The 16581-nt window shown below is 46.6% G+C and overlaps 1 protein-coding gene and 1 long non-coding RNA gene across 3 annotated transcripts in view; one reads left to right on the top strand and one right to left on the bottom strand.

Annotated features, from left to right (window-relative positions):
- The window catches only part of MYZAP (myocardial zonula adherens protein), a 99700-nt gene extending 88727 nt beyond the window's left edge, over positions 1-10973 (bottom strand). For both annotated transcript variants that reach the window (XM_053594288.1, XM_053594289.1), the window contains exon 1: positions 10771-10973. In XM_053594288.1, coding sequence (XP_053450263.1) covers positions 10771-10845 — 75 coding nt within the window. In that variant the 5' untranslated portion in view covers positions 10846-10973. The remainder of the gene's footprint in view (positions 1-10770) is intronic.
- A 369-nt stretch (positions 10974-11342) lies between these two features.
- LOC128587437 (uncharacterized) lies at positions 11343-12067 on the top strand. Its single transcript, XR_008380595.1, has 3 exons — positions 11343-11486; positions 11644-11711; positions 11982-12067. It is a non-coding gene; the product is annotated as an uncharacterized LOC128587437 (long non-coding RNA).
- The last annotated feature ends 4514 nt before the right edge of the window (positions 12068-16581 follow it).

Below are 16581 nucleotides of genomic sequence, written 5' to 3'. Positions count from 1 at the left end.
CCAAGTTTTTTCTTTGTTGTTTTTTTTTTTTTTTTTTGCAGTTTTTGGCCAGGGCTGGGTTTGAACCTGCCACCTCCAGCATATGGGGCCGGCACCTTACTCCTTTGAGTCACAGGCACTGCCCTTTTTTTCTTTCTTTTTGAGACAGAGTCTCACTTTGTCACCCTGGGTAGAGTGCTATGGCTTCATAGCTCACAGCAACCTCAAACACCTGGGCTCAAGCGATTCTCTTGCCTCAGCCTACCAAGTAGCTGGGACTACAGGTGCCTGCCACAATGCCTGGCTATTTTTTAGAGACAAGGTCTCACTCTTGCTCAGGCTGGTCTTGAACTCCTGAGCTCAGGCAATCACCCACCATGGCCTCCCAGAGTGCTAGGATTGCAGGTGTGAGCCATTGTGCCTGGCCTTTAAGCCCAAGAGTATGGGGTTGCTGGGAGCTCTGATATCACAGCACTCTATCCAGAGCAACTGAGTGAGACTCTGTCAAAAAAAAAAAAAGTCTAGAATTGCACTATTTCTCCTTGGTAAAAAAAATGGTAAAAAATGGTAAAAAAAAATTATACTGATTCAGTGAGAGAAGCTACAACTTTATGATTTATGAATATCATAGTGAGACAATGCATTGTTTAAGCCACTGGTTTTTGCAGTACTTTTTATGGCAATCCTGCCAAACTAATCCTCCCCAGCCCTACCCTGGCCTGGTTTACAAGATCTGCACTGGTCTACAAGGTGGCCTCTGAGCAAAACTACCCTGCAGCCCAGGGTTGGACAGGATTATAAAAGAGCTTTCAAGTCCACCCTGTCCATCTATGAAGGCACCCCACACCCAACAATGCACTTGGGAACCAGTTTGGAATGCACCTATTAATTTTCAAAGAATAGGTCAGAGATGCCACACATGAGACCCATGTTAGCACTTCCATATACACCATCGCCTCCCTCCAAGGCACCCCATCTGGCTACAGGGCACCTCTACCTTCCTGAAACTGAGCTTGTGTGTTCTTCATAATTTCGACTTAACAGACCCACAGTTGTCCTTGGACTGCAGCAGAATTCCCCTTTCTCTAGACAGTCCTCCTGTCCTTTGAACCTCTTTTATTCTAGACGAAACATGTTCTTTAAGTCACCTGACTTGTTTCTGAGACTCCTCTTCCATCCTCTTTCTCATCTGGGTAAACTCATCCCGCAGTAACCCCAGCATCAGCTGTAGCCTATCCCCCAAGGTTATCACTGCCCCTTATGAGGCCAACTTTGCAACCAGCCTTTGAATCTCATCACCATCCATGTTGGCCAAAAAGAAACCAAGCCATAGCAGCAGGTAGCTCTTTCCAGACAGGCAATAACACTGATGGGAATTCAAGGCCCTCCAGAGAAAAACAATCCTCTGACTCCAGACCCCTCAGCCTGGTATTTGCACAAACATCCATGTGTAACTCACACCAGCTAGGCAATCCAAATGTGTGATGCTTTCTTCCCTGAACCGTAGCCCATATACACACACGCATGCTCACACATTTGCACATGCATGCACCCACACTGGCTCCTGAATTTACTAGTTGTGTGACTATGGGCAAGTTACTTAACCTGTCTGAATCTTAGCGGTAAAACAGGATAAAAGAGGGTGTCTGGCACATAGTTAGCCTCCATGAATGTTAGATATGTTTATATATTATCATATATATAATCATCATTTTGTCATCCTATATGCTCAAAAATGAAACAGACCTACTTGAATTTGCAGCCTTATTTCCATGAAAATGACAATTTGGTCAATGGATCTGAGACATTAGCATTGTAAGTGATGCCCATAGGTTGACTGATTGCTCTACGGGGATAAAGTTTTCAGAAAGGGGACCCAAGGGGTCCAGTCGCCCAAAACAAGATGGTCCCTCCCCCTGCTTGAGCCCATTCTACATCTGCCCACCCAGAACATTGATATTCCTCAACACACTAGCTATGGAGCTGAGCACACCTTACATTAATGCATCAAACTCTCACACTGAGCCATTTATACCCTGGAGTATATAAAGCCACAGGGTAAACAAAATGCACAAAATAAAATGAACTTATAAAACGAAATGTTTGAGTGCAAAGATATTTATTTGCAGCAGGTGCTTCAGGCTACACCCAGGGCCCTGTCTTAACTTGACATTTGTCAATAAAGGTGCTCTGATGGAAACACTAAGGCACACAGCTAGTTTTTCTTTAACAAATGCTGACCCACTGGTGGACTGGCTGGTCAGGAGCGATTTAAACCCAGCTTGGAACGGGATCACACGTCTTCCTTACAAGAGAGCCAAGTGTATTTTCAAGGGTAAAAAGAAAGCTGCAGAAGAAAATGTTAAGAATAATCCCATTTTTATTTTTTTTTCGATTGATGCAGAAAAAGCTTTTTTTTTTTTTATTGTTGGGGACTCATTGAGGGTACAATAAGCCAGGTTACACTGATTGCAATTGTTAGGCAAAGTCCCTCTTGCAATTATGTCTTAAATACACTTGTGTAGATTTTGACGTGGGGGGTGGGGGGAATAGTCTTAAGGAAACACAACCAAGTGTTGATGGTTTTATCCATGAAAATGGATAGAAAATGGGATTTTTGTGTTGTTTGTGCCTGTTTCAAGTATATGTGATTGTTTTAGTTAAAACAGTGATCGTAGTAATAGCAATAATAAAGATTGAAAGAGAATGTGTGCCAGAAAGAAACAGTGAGAAAAAGAGATTAATTCTTCCCAAATCCACAGGACCGCCTCAGGATCAACAAAGAGAGTATCCTAAAAGTCTAGAAGGTACTCTGAATTCCTAACAGAAGCACCAAGGAAAGTAACCCCTAAACCCACCTACCAGGCTGACCTGGCACAGTCTCCACCCACTCACTCACCTTCAGCAATCATCCCATGGACAAGTCTACCTCTGAGTTCAGCCAAGGCAGTGCTGTTTATCACTGAGCTTTCTATGACACAGGTCTTCACAGTTTCCTGAAACTCAGATACACAATACCGAGATCTGTCCTAGGCTGGGAAGTACCTGAGAGGCAGATAGGGCACTTTATTCCTAGGGGTATCCACAGCATCTGGCTCAGGCCTTGAGTTCTGAACAACTGGAAGGAAGAGCTGCACCTTACCCTGCACCATCCCTGTGAGCGAGCACCCCTTCCAGCAGTGCAGCCAGTGTATTTCATTACTCAGTTACCAAGTACCCTCTACTTGTGACATACTTTGTAAAGGTGATGAGAGTACCACGATGACAAAGAAACAGCTATGTCCCCACGAGCTCATGATCTAGAAATACACCCAAAGAAGACAATCAAGAACACTTGGTATAACCCAACACACAGTACTGACAGTCGGGGTAGCTTGGTGGTTAAAGCACAGTGGAGCTGCACTTCCTAGGTTCCGACATTGGTTCTGACACCTACTAGCTATAAAATCTTTAGAAATCTACTTGACCTTCAGTGCTTTAGTTATCTTAGTTGTGAAACAGAGCTAATGATGCTAGACCCTCTTCAGATTGTTACCCAAAACAAGATGGTCCCTCCATCTGTATTTTTATCTATATATTAAAATAGCTAATACATGGAAAGGACTTAGAACAGTTTCTGTCACCTATTAAGCACTTTCTAAGTGTTCTTTATGATCATGGGTACATAGACAGGGACATAAAGTTTGTGTGACATTTATAATAGTTTAACATAGTAAATTACACATGAACTTTATGGACACCTTGTGGATATACAGGAAGGAGAACACTAATCTTAATTGGAAGTGGGACTCAGTGAGATGACTCCTAGAGATCATATTTGAGCTGGGTATAGGACAGAAAGGACTTCTTAGGTCAGTGAGGTTTGAAGAATCCATCACCATAACAACAGACAGCTATCAAACAAGACATTGCAGGCTGGTCAGATACTGGCATGTTCAGAGAATAAGTGGGCATGTCAACCAAAACAAGTGACTAAGGCAAGGATCTCAATCACTCGAGGTTTATTAAGCCACCTTTAGGACACATCCAAGGAAAACAAAAGTCATAGTTGAGACTGTGGCTGTTTTCCCAAAGAGGTTTTCAGGAGGTTTACTACCTGTATATTTCCTTAAAGGGGGGAAAGACGCACAGGGAGGAGGGACAGGTAGGTGGTAAAGTGAAATGGTTCCATTCTTCTGAGACTTTAGGAACTACCTGGAAATCTACATTTTACATAAGATATGGTGAATGTTTGAAGAGAAAAAGGGAGTAAAGGAAGAATGAATTACACAGATGTACCTGAGTATGTGGAGGAACAACCCCTCTTGTCTTGTCCGTGTTCTACACCTCAGAAGATAAGCTTGTAACCAATTTGACCAGTGTGGACAGACTTTAGTTTTAGAAGGTAGATTTCACCTGCAGGCATAAAGTTATGATCCCCACGCCCTTGTCTGGGGGAGGCCAGCAAAGAATTTCCTAGGAACAGTTATTCTTTTGAAAAAGGGTATTGCATCACTCAGCCTCCAGGCTTCACCTTCCCTTTTGCATAAGGAGTTTTGTGGGTCATGAGATTGTTTTAAAGGCCTATGCTGGAGCAGGAGAAGAAAATGGACCAGTCTAAGACTACAAATGCCTGATGGGGAAGCACAAAGTCCAGTCAGAAGACAAGAGGAGCCATTCAAACCTCTGGAGGAAGAGACAGACATACAAATCTGAGTTCATTTCAATAATTCAGCTGATATCCGTTATTATTAAGCACTTTTATGTTCCCTGTACCACAGAATGGATGAAAGGGAAGGCCCAGGGAGAGAACAAGCAAGCTTTGTACTGCAATGACTTCCAAGGCCCTTACGGAGCTTTAGCATGGTATCAACACTTACTGGGCATTTGCTCAATAATGTTTGGGTGGTTTTTTTAGGTTGAACTGAAACAAAGTAAGGAAAATATACCTGAAACTCCCTAGGGGGCCTTCTATTTCTACAAACCATCCCCCCATGGCAAGGGGAGGCAGGCAGTATTCAGGCTTCCTCCACAAGAAAAGGCACAACCAAGCCCTTGTTTGCAACTCAGGGCACCTGGGGAGCACTGCAGGTCCTCTGGGGCCCTGGTTCCAACCCCTTTCTGGAAGCAGCAGGCCTGGGTCTCTCACCTATCTGGTGCCCTGGGGATCCAGTACCTTCAGGCTCTCAGTTTCTGGCACAGGGGCTTGCCCAGTGGGGGAATAACCATCTAAATAAAAAGGGGAGTTAAAGACAGCCCAAGGATATGACCAGTTTGCTAATCATTTTGCTAATCAGATTTCCTCAGGAAATTAGCCAAATGAATCTACATTTCTCCCTTGCTTTGTCCACTTTGTTGATGCCTGCCTGACACCTCCTAAGCACAGAAAGTGCGGCCCCTGTGGTCATGACAGAGGGAACAGACCCCACACACAGCTCAGCACAGATCCTCCACATAGGATCTCTGGGATCCGTGGCACGGAGAATGCTCCATCTAGATTGGGCCTCTTCATTCTGCTTAGCCCTGAAATTGCAGCCCAATTATCTACATCAGGATAGGCCAAACTTTTTCTGTAAAGAGCCAGACAGTAAATATTTAGGTTTTGCAGGCAGCTATAAAAACCATTCTTAGCTCAAAGGCATACAAAAACAGGCCAAGGGCAAGATCTGGCCCAGGGGCAGCAGCTGGCTGCCCCATCGTCATACTTGGCCACTTTTTCCAGGTGGTAGAAAGCCCCTCTCTCCTGTCTCTAGACAAAATTCACAAATAGGAAGAAGGCAACTTCTCTTTCCTGCTCTCTCTGGCTCATTTCTGTAGCAGGCACACAATGTGACTGACATGCCAAGATCCAGAGAGAAAACACAGGTTGATGAAGGTACACAAAAGTACTAGCGTGACCTGGATTGTTAAACTCCCCAGCCCTGCCCTCACGCCACCTGCCCTCCATCCCACAGGACCCAAGGGACCTTTCCAGACCCTATCCCAGGAGTGTCTGCCCTTACAAGAAAGCTGTTAGGAGGGAGCGATGCTTAAAGAAGTATTCTTAGCGTTGTCTATGCATTAGAATCACCTGGGAAGCTTCGTAAACAATATTCACGCTATTCTCTACTTTCAGAGGTTCTCCTTTCATTGGTCTGGGCTCAGGCCTGGGCACCCAAGGACTCTATGTGAACCCAGGGTTGAGAACCACTGACCTGACCAAAGGAATGAGGCTCCAACTGTGTGGCAGGATGAGGCAACTGGAATATTTGGAGGACTTCCCAGAACTGTCAAACTCTTCACTTGGGCCAGGAGTCCCGTGCACTTGTCACCTGTTTCCTGCCCAGGTGGGTCAGAGGTGATGGGCTGGCTTCATCCCGAGGCTTCTCTTCCTGTTTTGCTATTTGCCATTTGGATGTTAAGGTAGCTCCTTTAGGACCTTGGTGACCTGCCTCTGCCTAAGCACCTATCCCCCCAGGCCTGGGGAGGGAGGGTCCCTAAACTCCTCAAGCAAGCTGTGGTAGGGTGCACTGGCCTCTAGGGGAACACAGGAAGGAGGGCTCAGGGCAGGCTTTCTGGAGGAGGCAACCCTCTTCAGAGGACAAGCCTGAAGAAAGGAAAGAGGCGAGGAACAGCGCTGAAAGCTTGGGGGCTGGCAAGTAATTTGGAACGTCTGGGCAGAGTAGGCGTGGAGGGGGACTGGGCAGATAAAGGGCAGAGCAAGGGCCTGGGTGCAGCCTAAGGAATTTTTCCCATCAATACTGCAGAGGTTCTTGAAGCAGAAGAGTCAGGTGACTAGATGGTACATTTCAGAAAGGGCGCTCTGGCCTTTAAGAATGAATAAAAGTGAGGAGTATGACATTTAGGAAACATCACTCATCTAAGAGTAAAAGATGTAAACACAGCCAGTACCCCTGTGTTGAAGCCAGTACCCCTGTAGTACTTTGCTGTGTTGAAGAATCACTGGACCGTGACACACCACACTGTTCAAAGTATCTGAGGGGAAAATGTTTCAACGTGGTCTCTAGTTAGTCAAGCCTGGTTTCCCCAGTGACTGGAGCACGGTGGTGACACCAACCCCATGTCTCGTTCTGATATGGGTGCATAGCACAGATAAACTACAACAGCGACCCAGGGCCCTGGAGACACAAAATGGGTCAGAATCACATTCCATGCCCTCTGTCGAACCACCATGGGGTCTCCTTCAATGTCTTGGGAAAACAAAATTTCCTTAAGAGTCCCCAGAACTCTGGTCAGTACATCCTACACTGGACATGGCCAGATGTAAGAACAAAAGCGTAGAGCTTGGGACAATTTTTTCTGAGTCTACAACTGCCATATTTTAGTGTCAGAGGCTTTTGTATAAGCCTTGAAGATGCCTCACCGCTTGGCCTGTCGGGGGCTAGCTCAGGAGGGCCCCGGTGAGCAGCCAGACTGTTTTCCAGGTGCAATGGGACCCACTTCCCCTCCCCCAGTGGATGCTGTAGCCAGCTTCCTTCCACCAGACACCAAGGTCCCACAACTTCCTGTGTCCCTTCCTCAGAGCCTATAGGATGATAGAGAGCTTACGTGCACAGATGTTTCTGTCTACTGGGAGAGGGAAGTGGAGCAAAAACCTGTCTGACCCATTCATAGGCCAGCTAAGGAGGATTGCTTCAAGTCAGTCAGACAGAAATGCGACAGAGGAGAGGGGAGCAATGTCTGACAGGCCCATTCCAGTTTCTAATAGGGGAAGCCTTTCCCAAATATGAACAGAAGGAAATACCAGCAAGGGCAGGCTAGGAGACAACCCGACCCCACACCTTGTTGGGTTTTGTTTTCTTTTTCATGTGCCACTGAGGGGCCGTGATACCAGCAACACCAGGCAATAGTCTCTTATTATCAAGAAAGCATGGTGCTGGAGAAAAGCCTGGACAGGTCTGTCTCACACCACCCTCACCACCTCACCACCCTCACCACCCTCACCACCCTCACCAAACAGCTCAGCCAAACATACTCAGATGCACACAGTCACACACGCCTTCCCCCTAAAGGACACATCCTGGCCACACAATTGACCTTTCCTTTCAAAGCTCCTTCAGCGGATTAACTGGCATTTGTAAAATTCCTGACAAAAAAGCATGAAACAATGTCAATACTTTAGAAAAAGGTCATTCCCCCCATTCTCTAAGGTCATCATTCTGGCTGTGGTTATTCTCCAGCCAATTTATCTTCCTGCTCTTGCCATAGATAAAACTATTTTTAGTGAGTACATAACTGGTTTGAAAGCATTTTTTTTTTTTCAATTTCACAACTCCTGTTGGTTGATATCCATAAATGCCTCTTGGGGCTTTGTTTATCAGCTGACAATAACTACTCTCTCCACCTGCTTTTTTTTTCCCCTTGAGAGATCATTTCAGATAAGAAGGAAATACAAATTGCAGGTGGCAGCCTTGCACTAAAGGATAACTGAGGACCGTTCAGTTGGCCACATTGCCCTTGGCAGCTGACTCAGAGAGTGCCCTGCTCACCATCAGCTGTCACCACCATTTCTGGTTGGCTTCAATATCTGGAGCCACATAGCCTGGTTTCCCCTGCCGTCCCTAAGCTCTCTGGATGAAACAGAAATACACTTTTCATGGCTAACGTGTTACTGTTCAAAACCATCACTTGTCCATCATCAGAGAGGAGAACAGTAGTATTTATTGAAAATCTTTCAACTTCAGGAACACTTTTAATGATTGCTTGTTTGGTCTATAATTTTATTTTCAAACATCCTGTTCTTGTTTTTCTAAAACATAAGCATTTTGGTCCCAAAGCAGGTCCAATATGCCATCATTATACAGGAATCATGTGCTGCTTAACAATAGGGTTACATTCTGAGAAACACATCGTTAAGTGATCTTGTCAATGACCACACATCATAGAGCACACTTACACAACCCTAGATAGTACTGCCAGACCATACGGGATATCCTATTGCTCTGACCACATTCATATAAGGCGTCTATTGTAGACCAAAACATCATTATGGGGCACATGACTATATGCTAAGTACTCCATATGAATATTTCCTCCTTTTAATACCAATGATGTCAATTCCCCTACAAATTCTACTTACCCCACAAGATTAAACTCAAACGTCACCTGCAGTGATGGCTATAAACCCTGCAGCCCACCATAACCATTATCACTTTGTATGATGATAGTTTGGGACAATGTCTGCCTCCACAAGCAGAGTGGACTCCCAGCCCTGCCTCACACAGAAGGAGATCTGTGAATGTTTAATAAACCAGTTAACCAATGGATCACAGCTTCCAACCATGCCTCCCCTTACACAGATAGTAACTGTGACATCTACAAATCATGAGTAGAGTTGGAAACTGTAAAGATACAGAGAACATTAGAACCTTTAGATATCGTCTTTCAAGAACAAGTAGATAGCCCTGCACAGTCTGATTCAGAGCTCGGAGTCCTCCAGTCTGAAGTATTTCTGCCATCTTATTCAAAAAGCAAAGCCTGGCTTTGCACGATGGCTCACGCCTGTAACATTATCACTCTGGAGACCAAGGTGGGTGGATTGCTCGAGCTCAGGAGTTCGAGACCAGCCTGACCAAGATAGAAACCCCGACTCTACTTGGGCGGCACCTGTGGCTCAAAGGAGTAGGGTGCCGGCCCTATATGCCGGAGGTGGCGGGTTCAAACCCAGCCCTGGCCAAAAACTGAAAAAAAAAATAGAAAAACTAGCTGGGTGTGGTGGGGGCACCTATAATCCCAGCTGCTAGGGAGGCTGAGGCAAGAGGATCACTTGAACCCAGGAGCCTGAGGTTGTTGTGAGCTATAGTGATGCCACAGCACTCTACCCAGGGTGACAGAGTAAGATACTATCTCAAAAAAAAAAAGCGTGTCAATAGTGTGTCATAAGACAGCTTATGAGGTGGCCCTCTCACTTGCTTGAGGAATATAAAAGCAAATAAGTATATCCAAGACCAGCAAACAGATGGCAGTACCAGAAGGTTTTAACTACCTGTTTAGCTAAGAGTGGGGAAATGCGATCACCAAAGTCTCAATCACAGTACCAAATATTAAGTATTGAACATCATGATAAATGGAAGAATTTAAAACCCGTACACCAAGTCCTCAGCTGTGTGCTGTTAGGCCTGATTGTGGAAGAAACACGGAGTGTGAGAGGCACAACCTGCGTGTGCCCAGCATTTCTTTCACAGAGCATCTGGAGAGGTGAAAAAAGATGCAACTGCGAATGCAGAAAAACCCTGCTTCCTAAGGGCAACCTTCCCTGGAAATGGTGCCCAGAGTTTTCAGGGCTACCACTGCTACCACTGTGCTAGTATTTAAATCAGGAAACAAAAAGCGAGCGGTTTGCATAAGCCAGAGTCCTGCAGAACTGGGCTCCTGGACCGCCAGCTGACCTCTAGTTTGCAAAGTGGTGCCCCCCCGCTCCTTAACTAAACCCACTACAGAATCAGAGTTATTCTACGACCAGTTGAAACAAGTGACCCCGAAGGAAAGTTTGGGTTTTAAATACATTCATTACTTTGGGGTCTCAAGGTAAACACACTGCAGAAATGTCTTCCCCGCTTTTTAAACTGGCGCCACCAATAAACTTGGCTTAACAGAGAAGGCAGGAAGGAGAGGAAATTTCTGGGAATTCCATAAAATCCCCTAAGCCCTCTCCTTCCAGCCAGTGGGGCGCCCCTGAGACTTAGAGAGGAAGGGGCACAGCCAGAAAGTGGCTGGCTCCTGCGAGTCCCGGTCCTGAGACTCCCACCGAGGGGGCGGCCAGGCGGGGAGAACCACTCCAGTGAGGCGGCGGCTCCCCCTCCAGCTACTCACCCTCCGGCTGGGCGCCCCGGGCGTCCGGGAGCCACCACCCGAAAGCAGGGTGACCGTGGACGTGGAGCGCAGCATCCCGCAGCGGCGGCCGGCAGCAGGCTGGACCCCGGTGCTCCTCCGGGCCGAATAAACGTGAGGGGCCCGTCCTGTGCGGGGGCGACACGAGGGCGACGCGGGGACCGCCCGGGCCACTGGCTGCAGCAGTCGCGGGCTCTGGAGGGGGCGGGTCTGGGGGCGGGGCCCTGGCCGGGGCGGGGCGGGGGCGGGGGCGGGGCAGGGCCGCGCGCGCTAGTCTGACCCGTCTGGCTGCATTTTCTCCCCAGGGCCCAGACCCAGCCGAAGTTGAGAGCCATCCTCTCCCACCGTGCCTCGCCTTCAGTTCCCGGGTGGGAAGGGGCCCTGGACACCTTGGAGCCCAGACTCGCTCTGCCCCCCGCGGAGTCGAAGTCCACCTGCCCATCGGTCTCCCTGGCTGATCCCCTTGCAGCACCCTCGGATCAATGGACCTTCATCCTGTGTCATTCATTCAATTTTACTGAGGGCTTTTCCGCAGCCAACACAATTGGCTGGGTCTTGGCCTACTGGAGTTTGCCATCTGGCGGGCTGACACTGTGTAGGAGAGGGGAAACAGTGTACTTAAGGAGCACACGCCGGCCTCTGAGCCAGAACAGGTGAAGAGGATGTGATGACTAACCTAGGACCTGAAATGCAAGAAAGTAAGACTAGGTCAGACATAAAGTGTTCTGCACAACTACTCCTAGTTATGTAACGACCTGGGCCTGGTCGGCAAGCACTTTGCACGTGTTACCTCATTTAATCCACAGGCATCCTTTGAGATAAGCACTATTGTCATCCTGTAACCCCATTTTGCAGATAAGGACATTGGTTCACCAAGGGGCTGAGTAACATAGCAAGGATCCACTGGCCACTCCAGGGCAAAGGTAAGAGGTGAACCCCCAGTATGACCCTAGTGTCTTGCTTGTCCCCTCCACTGTCTTCTAGCAGAGGAAGGAGGATGTTCCAGGCTGCTGGGTGCAAAGCAGGGAGAGAGGCAGGGGAGAGGATCAGACAGGTCTCAGGAACTGGAAGCATCACGGTACATGCACAAAATGGTGCAGAAGTAGCAGGGGGATGCTGAGGCCAGGGGGTGAGGGACCTGCGTGCTCACCTAAAGGCTGTGGTCTTTATCCTGAAGACAAAGTGTTTTTCAGCAAGGGAAGACACAGTCTCTGTCTACTGGTTCTTCAAAACCCGGTTCAAGCCCTGCCTCCTCACCAAGTTCACCAGGAGCTCCGGCTCAGGAACTTAGCACCCCCTGGGGAACCACATCTTCTGTCAGAGTCATCTATGTGTGCCTGTCCCCTTTCCTTCTGGAGGGTGAGGGCCAGACCTTGCCCTTCCCTGAATGCACCCTGAGTTGAAGAAATGGCACCAGATAGAATTACAAGTGATCCTATGGAACCCACTCCTTTTGCAGGTAAGGAAATTGAGGCCAGTGTATATAAGTGACTCCTAAAGTCACAGAGCCTCTTTTTCACCATCCCCACCATCATCCTCCCTGCAGCCGTGCCTGTGCTCTAAGTGTTTTTTAATATGTACTTTTTCATCCAGTTTTCACATTGACCTTACAAGGTGTTTATTGTCATCACCCCCATTAGGTAAAGTAGTAAACAGCTGGGTCTAGAGCTCTGGTCTTCTAACTCCAGGCCTTCTGCCTTCTTCTAGGCCCCTCTCTGCATCTTCCACCCACTGACCCTTCCAAAAAAAGGTCACTCATGAGAGACCCATTTGACTTCCCACACAGCCCCCTACTTTGAGGAAAGCTTTGGAAGATTGAAAACTGGGACAAAATGTGGCTGATGAAAAAGCCAATGGGCTTGAGAGGCATCTGCATGGTAATCTCAATAGAGAGAGGCTATTGCTGTTTTGTTTGTTGGCCTGAGGAGAAAGGAAATGGGCTGTTGCTTAGACAGTCAGAATAACCTGGTATGATCAATGTTTACTTAAATCATGGTGACCACACAAGTGACCATCCCGGCTGGAGTAAACGTCTGAGAGGAAGGGTGGTCCATGGGTACATTTTCCTTCCATCCACCCAAGTCTTCTTCATATCACTCATGTAATCTTTTTCATGCTGAATTATAGTTCTTTACAAAAGCAGCAGACTGCTCACCAGCTTGGGAGCCCTGTGTAGAAGGGCATTTTGTTTACATCTCCACCAGCCTGATATCTAGAACAGGTAATTGACATGAGGCAGGTGCCCTAAATGTTGAATGAGTGAAGAAATGGCAGAAAGAGCAAGATTTCAATGTACTCATGGTCAAACAAAACAGAAACTAAGATCCTTGCCAATCAGCTTCTAGGGTGGGCCAGGGTCCCCAAGCACTTGGTTGGCAGAAGCAGCCGGAGTCCCTGTCTCAGCCAGGTCAGTTCCCCCAAACTGGCTGTCAGTCACCAAAGGCTGTGGGTGTGACCAGGCAGGTGCCAGGCTCTGGCTTATGCCACTGTTCTTCCCTACCTGGCCAATCCTAGGAAGCTGAGATCACAAAGATCTGCAAGAGAGAGGAGTATGGGGCTCCTCAGAAAGAAGGAATGGTGGGACAGAACGAAAATGGGGACACAAGTAGGACTGAGAAGTCAATGGGAAGGTGGACCTTGAAGGGAGAGGATAAAGTAAAAAGTGACGTCACAGTTACTTGTTTCTATGAATAGTTCTTGGAAAAGAAAATTAAAAAGAACTGATGCTGGGCGGCGCCTGTGGCTCAGTCGGTAAGGCGCCAGCCCCATATACCGAGGGTGGCGGGTTCGGACCCAGCCCCGGCCAAACTGCAACCAAAAAATAGCCGGGCGTTGTGGCGGGCGCCTGTAGTCCCAGCTGCTCGGGAGGCTGAGGCAAGAGAATCGCCTAAGCCCAGGAGTTGGAGGTTGCTGTGAGCTGTGTGAGGCCATGGCACTCTACCGAGGGCCATAAAGTGAGACTCTGTCTCTACAAAAAAATAAATAAATAAATAAATAAAGAACTGATGCTTTTATGAAAGGGGCATCAAAGGCTGAGAACTTCTGCCCCAGCCAAAAGTCCTCCAGGGTCAGAGAGTGGGGAAGCGGGCAGGGGCAGGACAGGGGTAGAGTTCTGCTGTAAAAAGTCACCATGTTCCCTTTCAATATCCCACATTCACTCTAGGCCCTCCCTGAGCGTTGGTAATGATGGGTTGCCAGAGTCTGGGCTGCAGGAAACAAGAACTATGATAAAACCATCTTACCTGTCATCCTTTCCTACCCACAGTAATGGGCCTAAATGCTGTCCTAAATTTCTCCACTGAAGCAGAGGTGTGTAAAAAATTTCAGATGTCTATACAAACTCCCTTCATTTTCTTGTGATCTATTACTGTACTGTAACTCCTTCTCCCATTCTAATTCCCAGAATTTCCTTTCTTATCCTCTAGTCCTCTGCTTTCTGAATTGCCTTTCTGCTTTCTGTTAACTCTTTCCAAACTCTACTGGCATTTTTAGTTAAAGGGCTTCTGATGGGACTCATTTCTCCAGCAAAATTCTGAGCAACAAAGACTACCACTATTTCTTGGCAGAAATAATCAGAAGTTGAATCGCCGGATGAGAGCACAGAGTAGGCGAGCCCAAGCAATGCCAGGCTTCTCAGTATTGTCTGCCATCTTCACTCGTATGTCTCTGAAGCTTCTCTTTCTTCCTCTTCCATTCATCTGTGACAGCATCCCAATGTCTTGGCATATTCTCCCATTCTGAATGCCAACCAGACCAAACTTTCACAATGGAGAAAGGACAAGTATATTGAATTACAAAACTCCTTTGGACAAAGTAGAACAAGAAACACCCTGCATTCACAGAGCATCTGAGAAACAAGGAACAAGGCCTAGTGATAAGAGAAGCAGACTAAGAGGAACCCAATATGCCAGCCTAGTCACCCAGATACATGGCGTTTATAAGCCTGTCTAGACACAGCGGCTGGATCATGCTGCCAATCCAACCTGGGGAATACAAACTTGAAAATAATTCTGTTAGCTCATCATTTAACCCAATGAAAAAAACAAGCAACTGGCAGAGTTGCAATGACCCAATTCATTGAACAAATATATACCAAGCACCTATTATATGTTGGGCGCTGGGGACACAGAGACAAGTAAGACAGCCCCTGCTCCCTAGGAGTTAATGACCAATTTGGAAAGAGAGACATGTACTTAGCAAGTAAAATCATAGCTAACACTTAACATGGCATGTACTGTCTTCAAAAAGCTTAAAATGTATCAACACATTTACTCACCACAGCCATTTAATGAGGAAGGTAGGAACTATTTTGTCTCCTATTTGGTATAATGAGAAAATAGAATCACAGGGAGGTAAAGTAACTGGCCCATGGAACTAAATTTCTACCCCAAGCAAGATGGCTTCAGCATCTATGAACTTGACAAATCACCTTCCATACTGGGATTGGGCCAGACTTGAGACATGTCCAGAGCTTTATGGTGGCAGAGGACAAAGTGCTGCTGCTGCAGACATGATGGACAGGAAAAGCTTCCCACAGAAGGTGGCATGGGAGCTGGCTGTGAAAAATGAGGAGGAAAAGGTAAGGGCATTCCAAACCAGGAGCTAGAGGAAACAGTGGGGTTGGTCAGAGGGCCTGGGAAATGCCAGTTCAGTTTGAACTTCAGGGTAGAAGGGAATGGCCAGAGACAAAATACGATGGGTTCAGAGTGCCCATAGCCTTGTATAAAGTTGACACTTTATTGTAGGTGATGAGCTATTCAAAGTTTGAAACCACTCAGTAACATGAACAGAGCTGCATTAAGAAAGATGGTAGGAGCAGGGAGAGGCCTGTGTATGGAAGACAGAGACTGGAGGGTGAGTACTTTGGAGTGTACTGGACTAGCATTAATATGACATAAAGAGGCTCCATACTAGGGCAGTCAGTGGTTGTGGAATGGAAAAGAGAGGAGAGATTCAAAAGGCAGAAAATCAATAGAACTTAGCGACCAACCAAAAGTTGGAGGATTTTTGTGAATTGTAAGTCACCCAAGAGAAGAGTTGACCAACACCTCTATAGATCCTGAGAAAAGAGGAAACAGTGGAGAAAATGAATTAAGTAAAGGATAAATGATGACTTTATTAGCCTTGAGTCTCCCCCATGCATCAAACACAAAGGGACACATCTTGAAGTCTAGAAGAAGGCATCATTCTGACTTTCCAAGTAGCTGCTACTATCAACTTATAGCAAAACATCTTTAGATGCAAAGGCAAACACCTTATGTATTTATTTTCTCAGGAAGACATCCTGATGACTATCTTTAAGAGGAAGCAGGTTCTACCTGATGTCAAAAAAGAAATAAATAAATAACAAAGGAGAAAAAGTAATGGTAGGTGAGAAACGTTAAAGGAATCAGGAACCATCCTGAGCAGTGTGATTCAAAGGGCAAGTCATCACAAGAATGGAAAAGCAAGTATCCAATGTACTCAATGCTAATATGAAGTCAGTAGAACAAATACACGCCCACCCAAGAGAAAAACTCAACTTAGTTCAAGCTGGGGAGAGAGGGAAATGAAAGAAGAGAGGATTGACAGGCGCATGGCCTACAGACATATGAAAAAATACTCATCATCCTTAATCATCAGAGAAATACAAATCAAAACTACTTTGAGATATCATCTAACTCCAGTAAGAATAGCCCATATCACAAAATCCCAAGACCAGAGATGTTGGCATGGATGTGGAGAAAAGGGAACACTTCTACACTGCTGGTGGGAATGCAAATTAATACATTCCTTTTGGAAAGATGTTTGGAG

The sequence above is a fragment of the Nycticebus coucang genome, chromosome 6 (assembly GCF_027406575.1).
Source record: "Nycticebus coucang isolate mNycCou1 chromosome 6, mNycCou1.pri, whole genome shotgun sequence".
NCBI lineage: Eukaryota > Metazoa > Chordata > Mammalia > Primates > Lorisidae > Nycticebus > Nycticebus coucang.
This window is presented reverse-complemented; position numbering and strand designations above follow the sequence as displayed.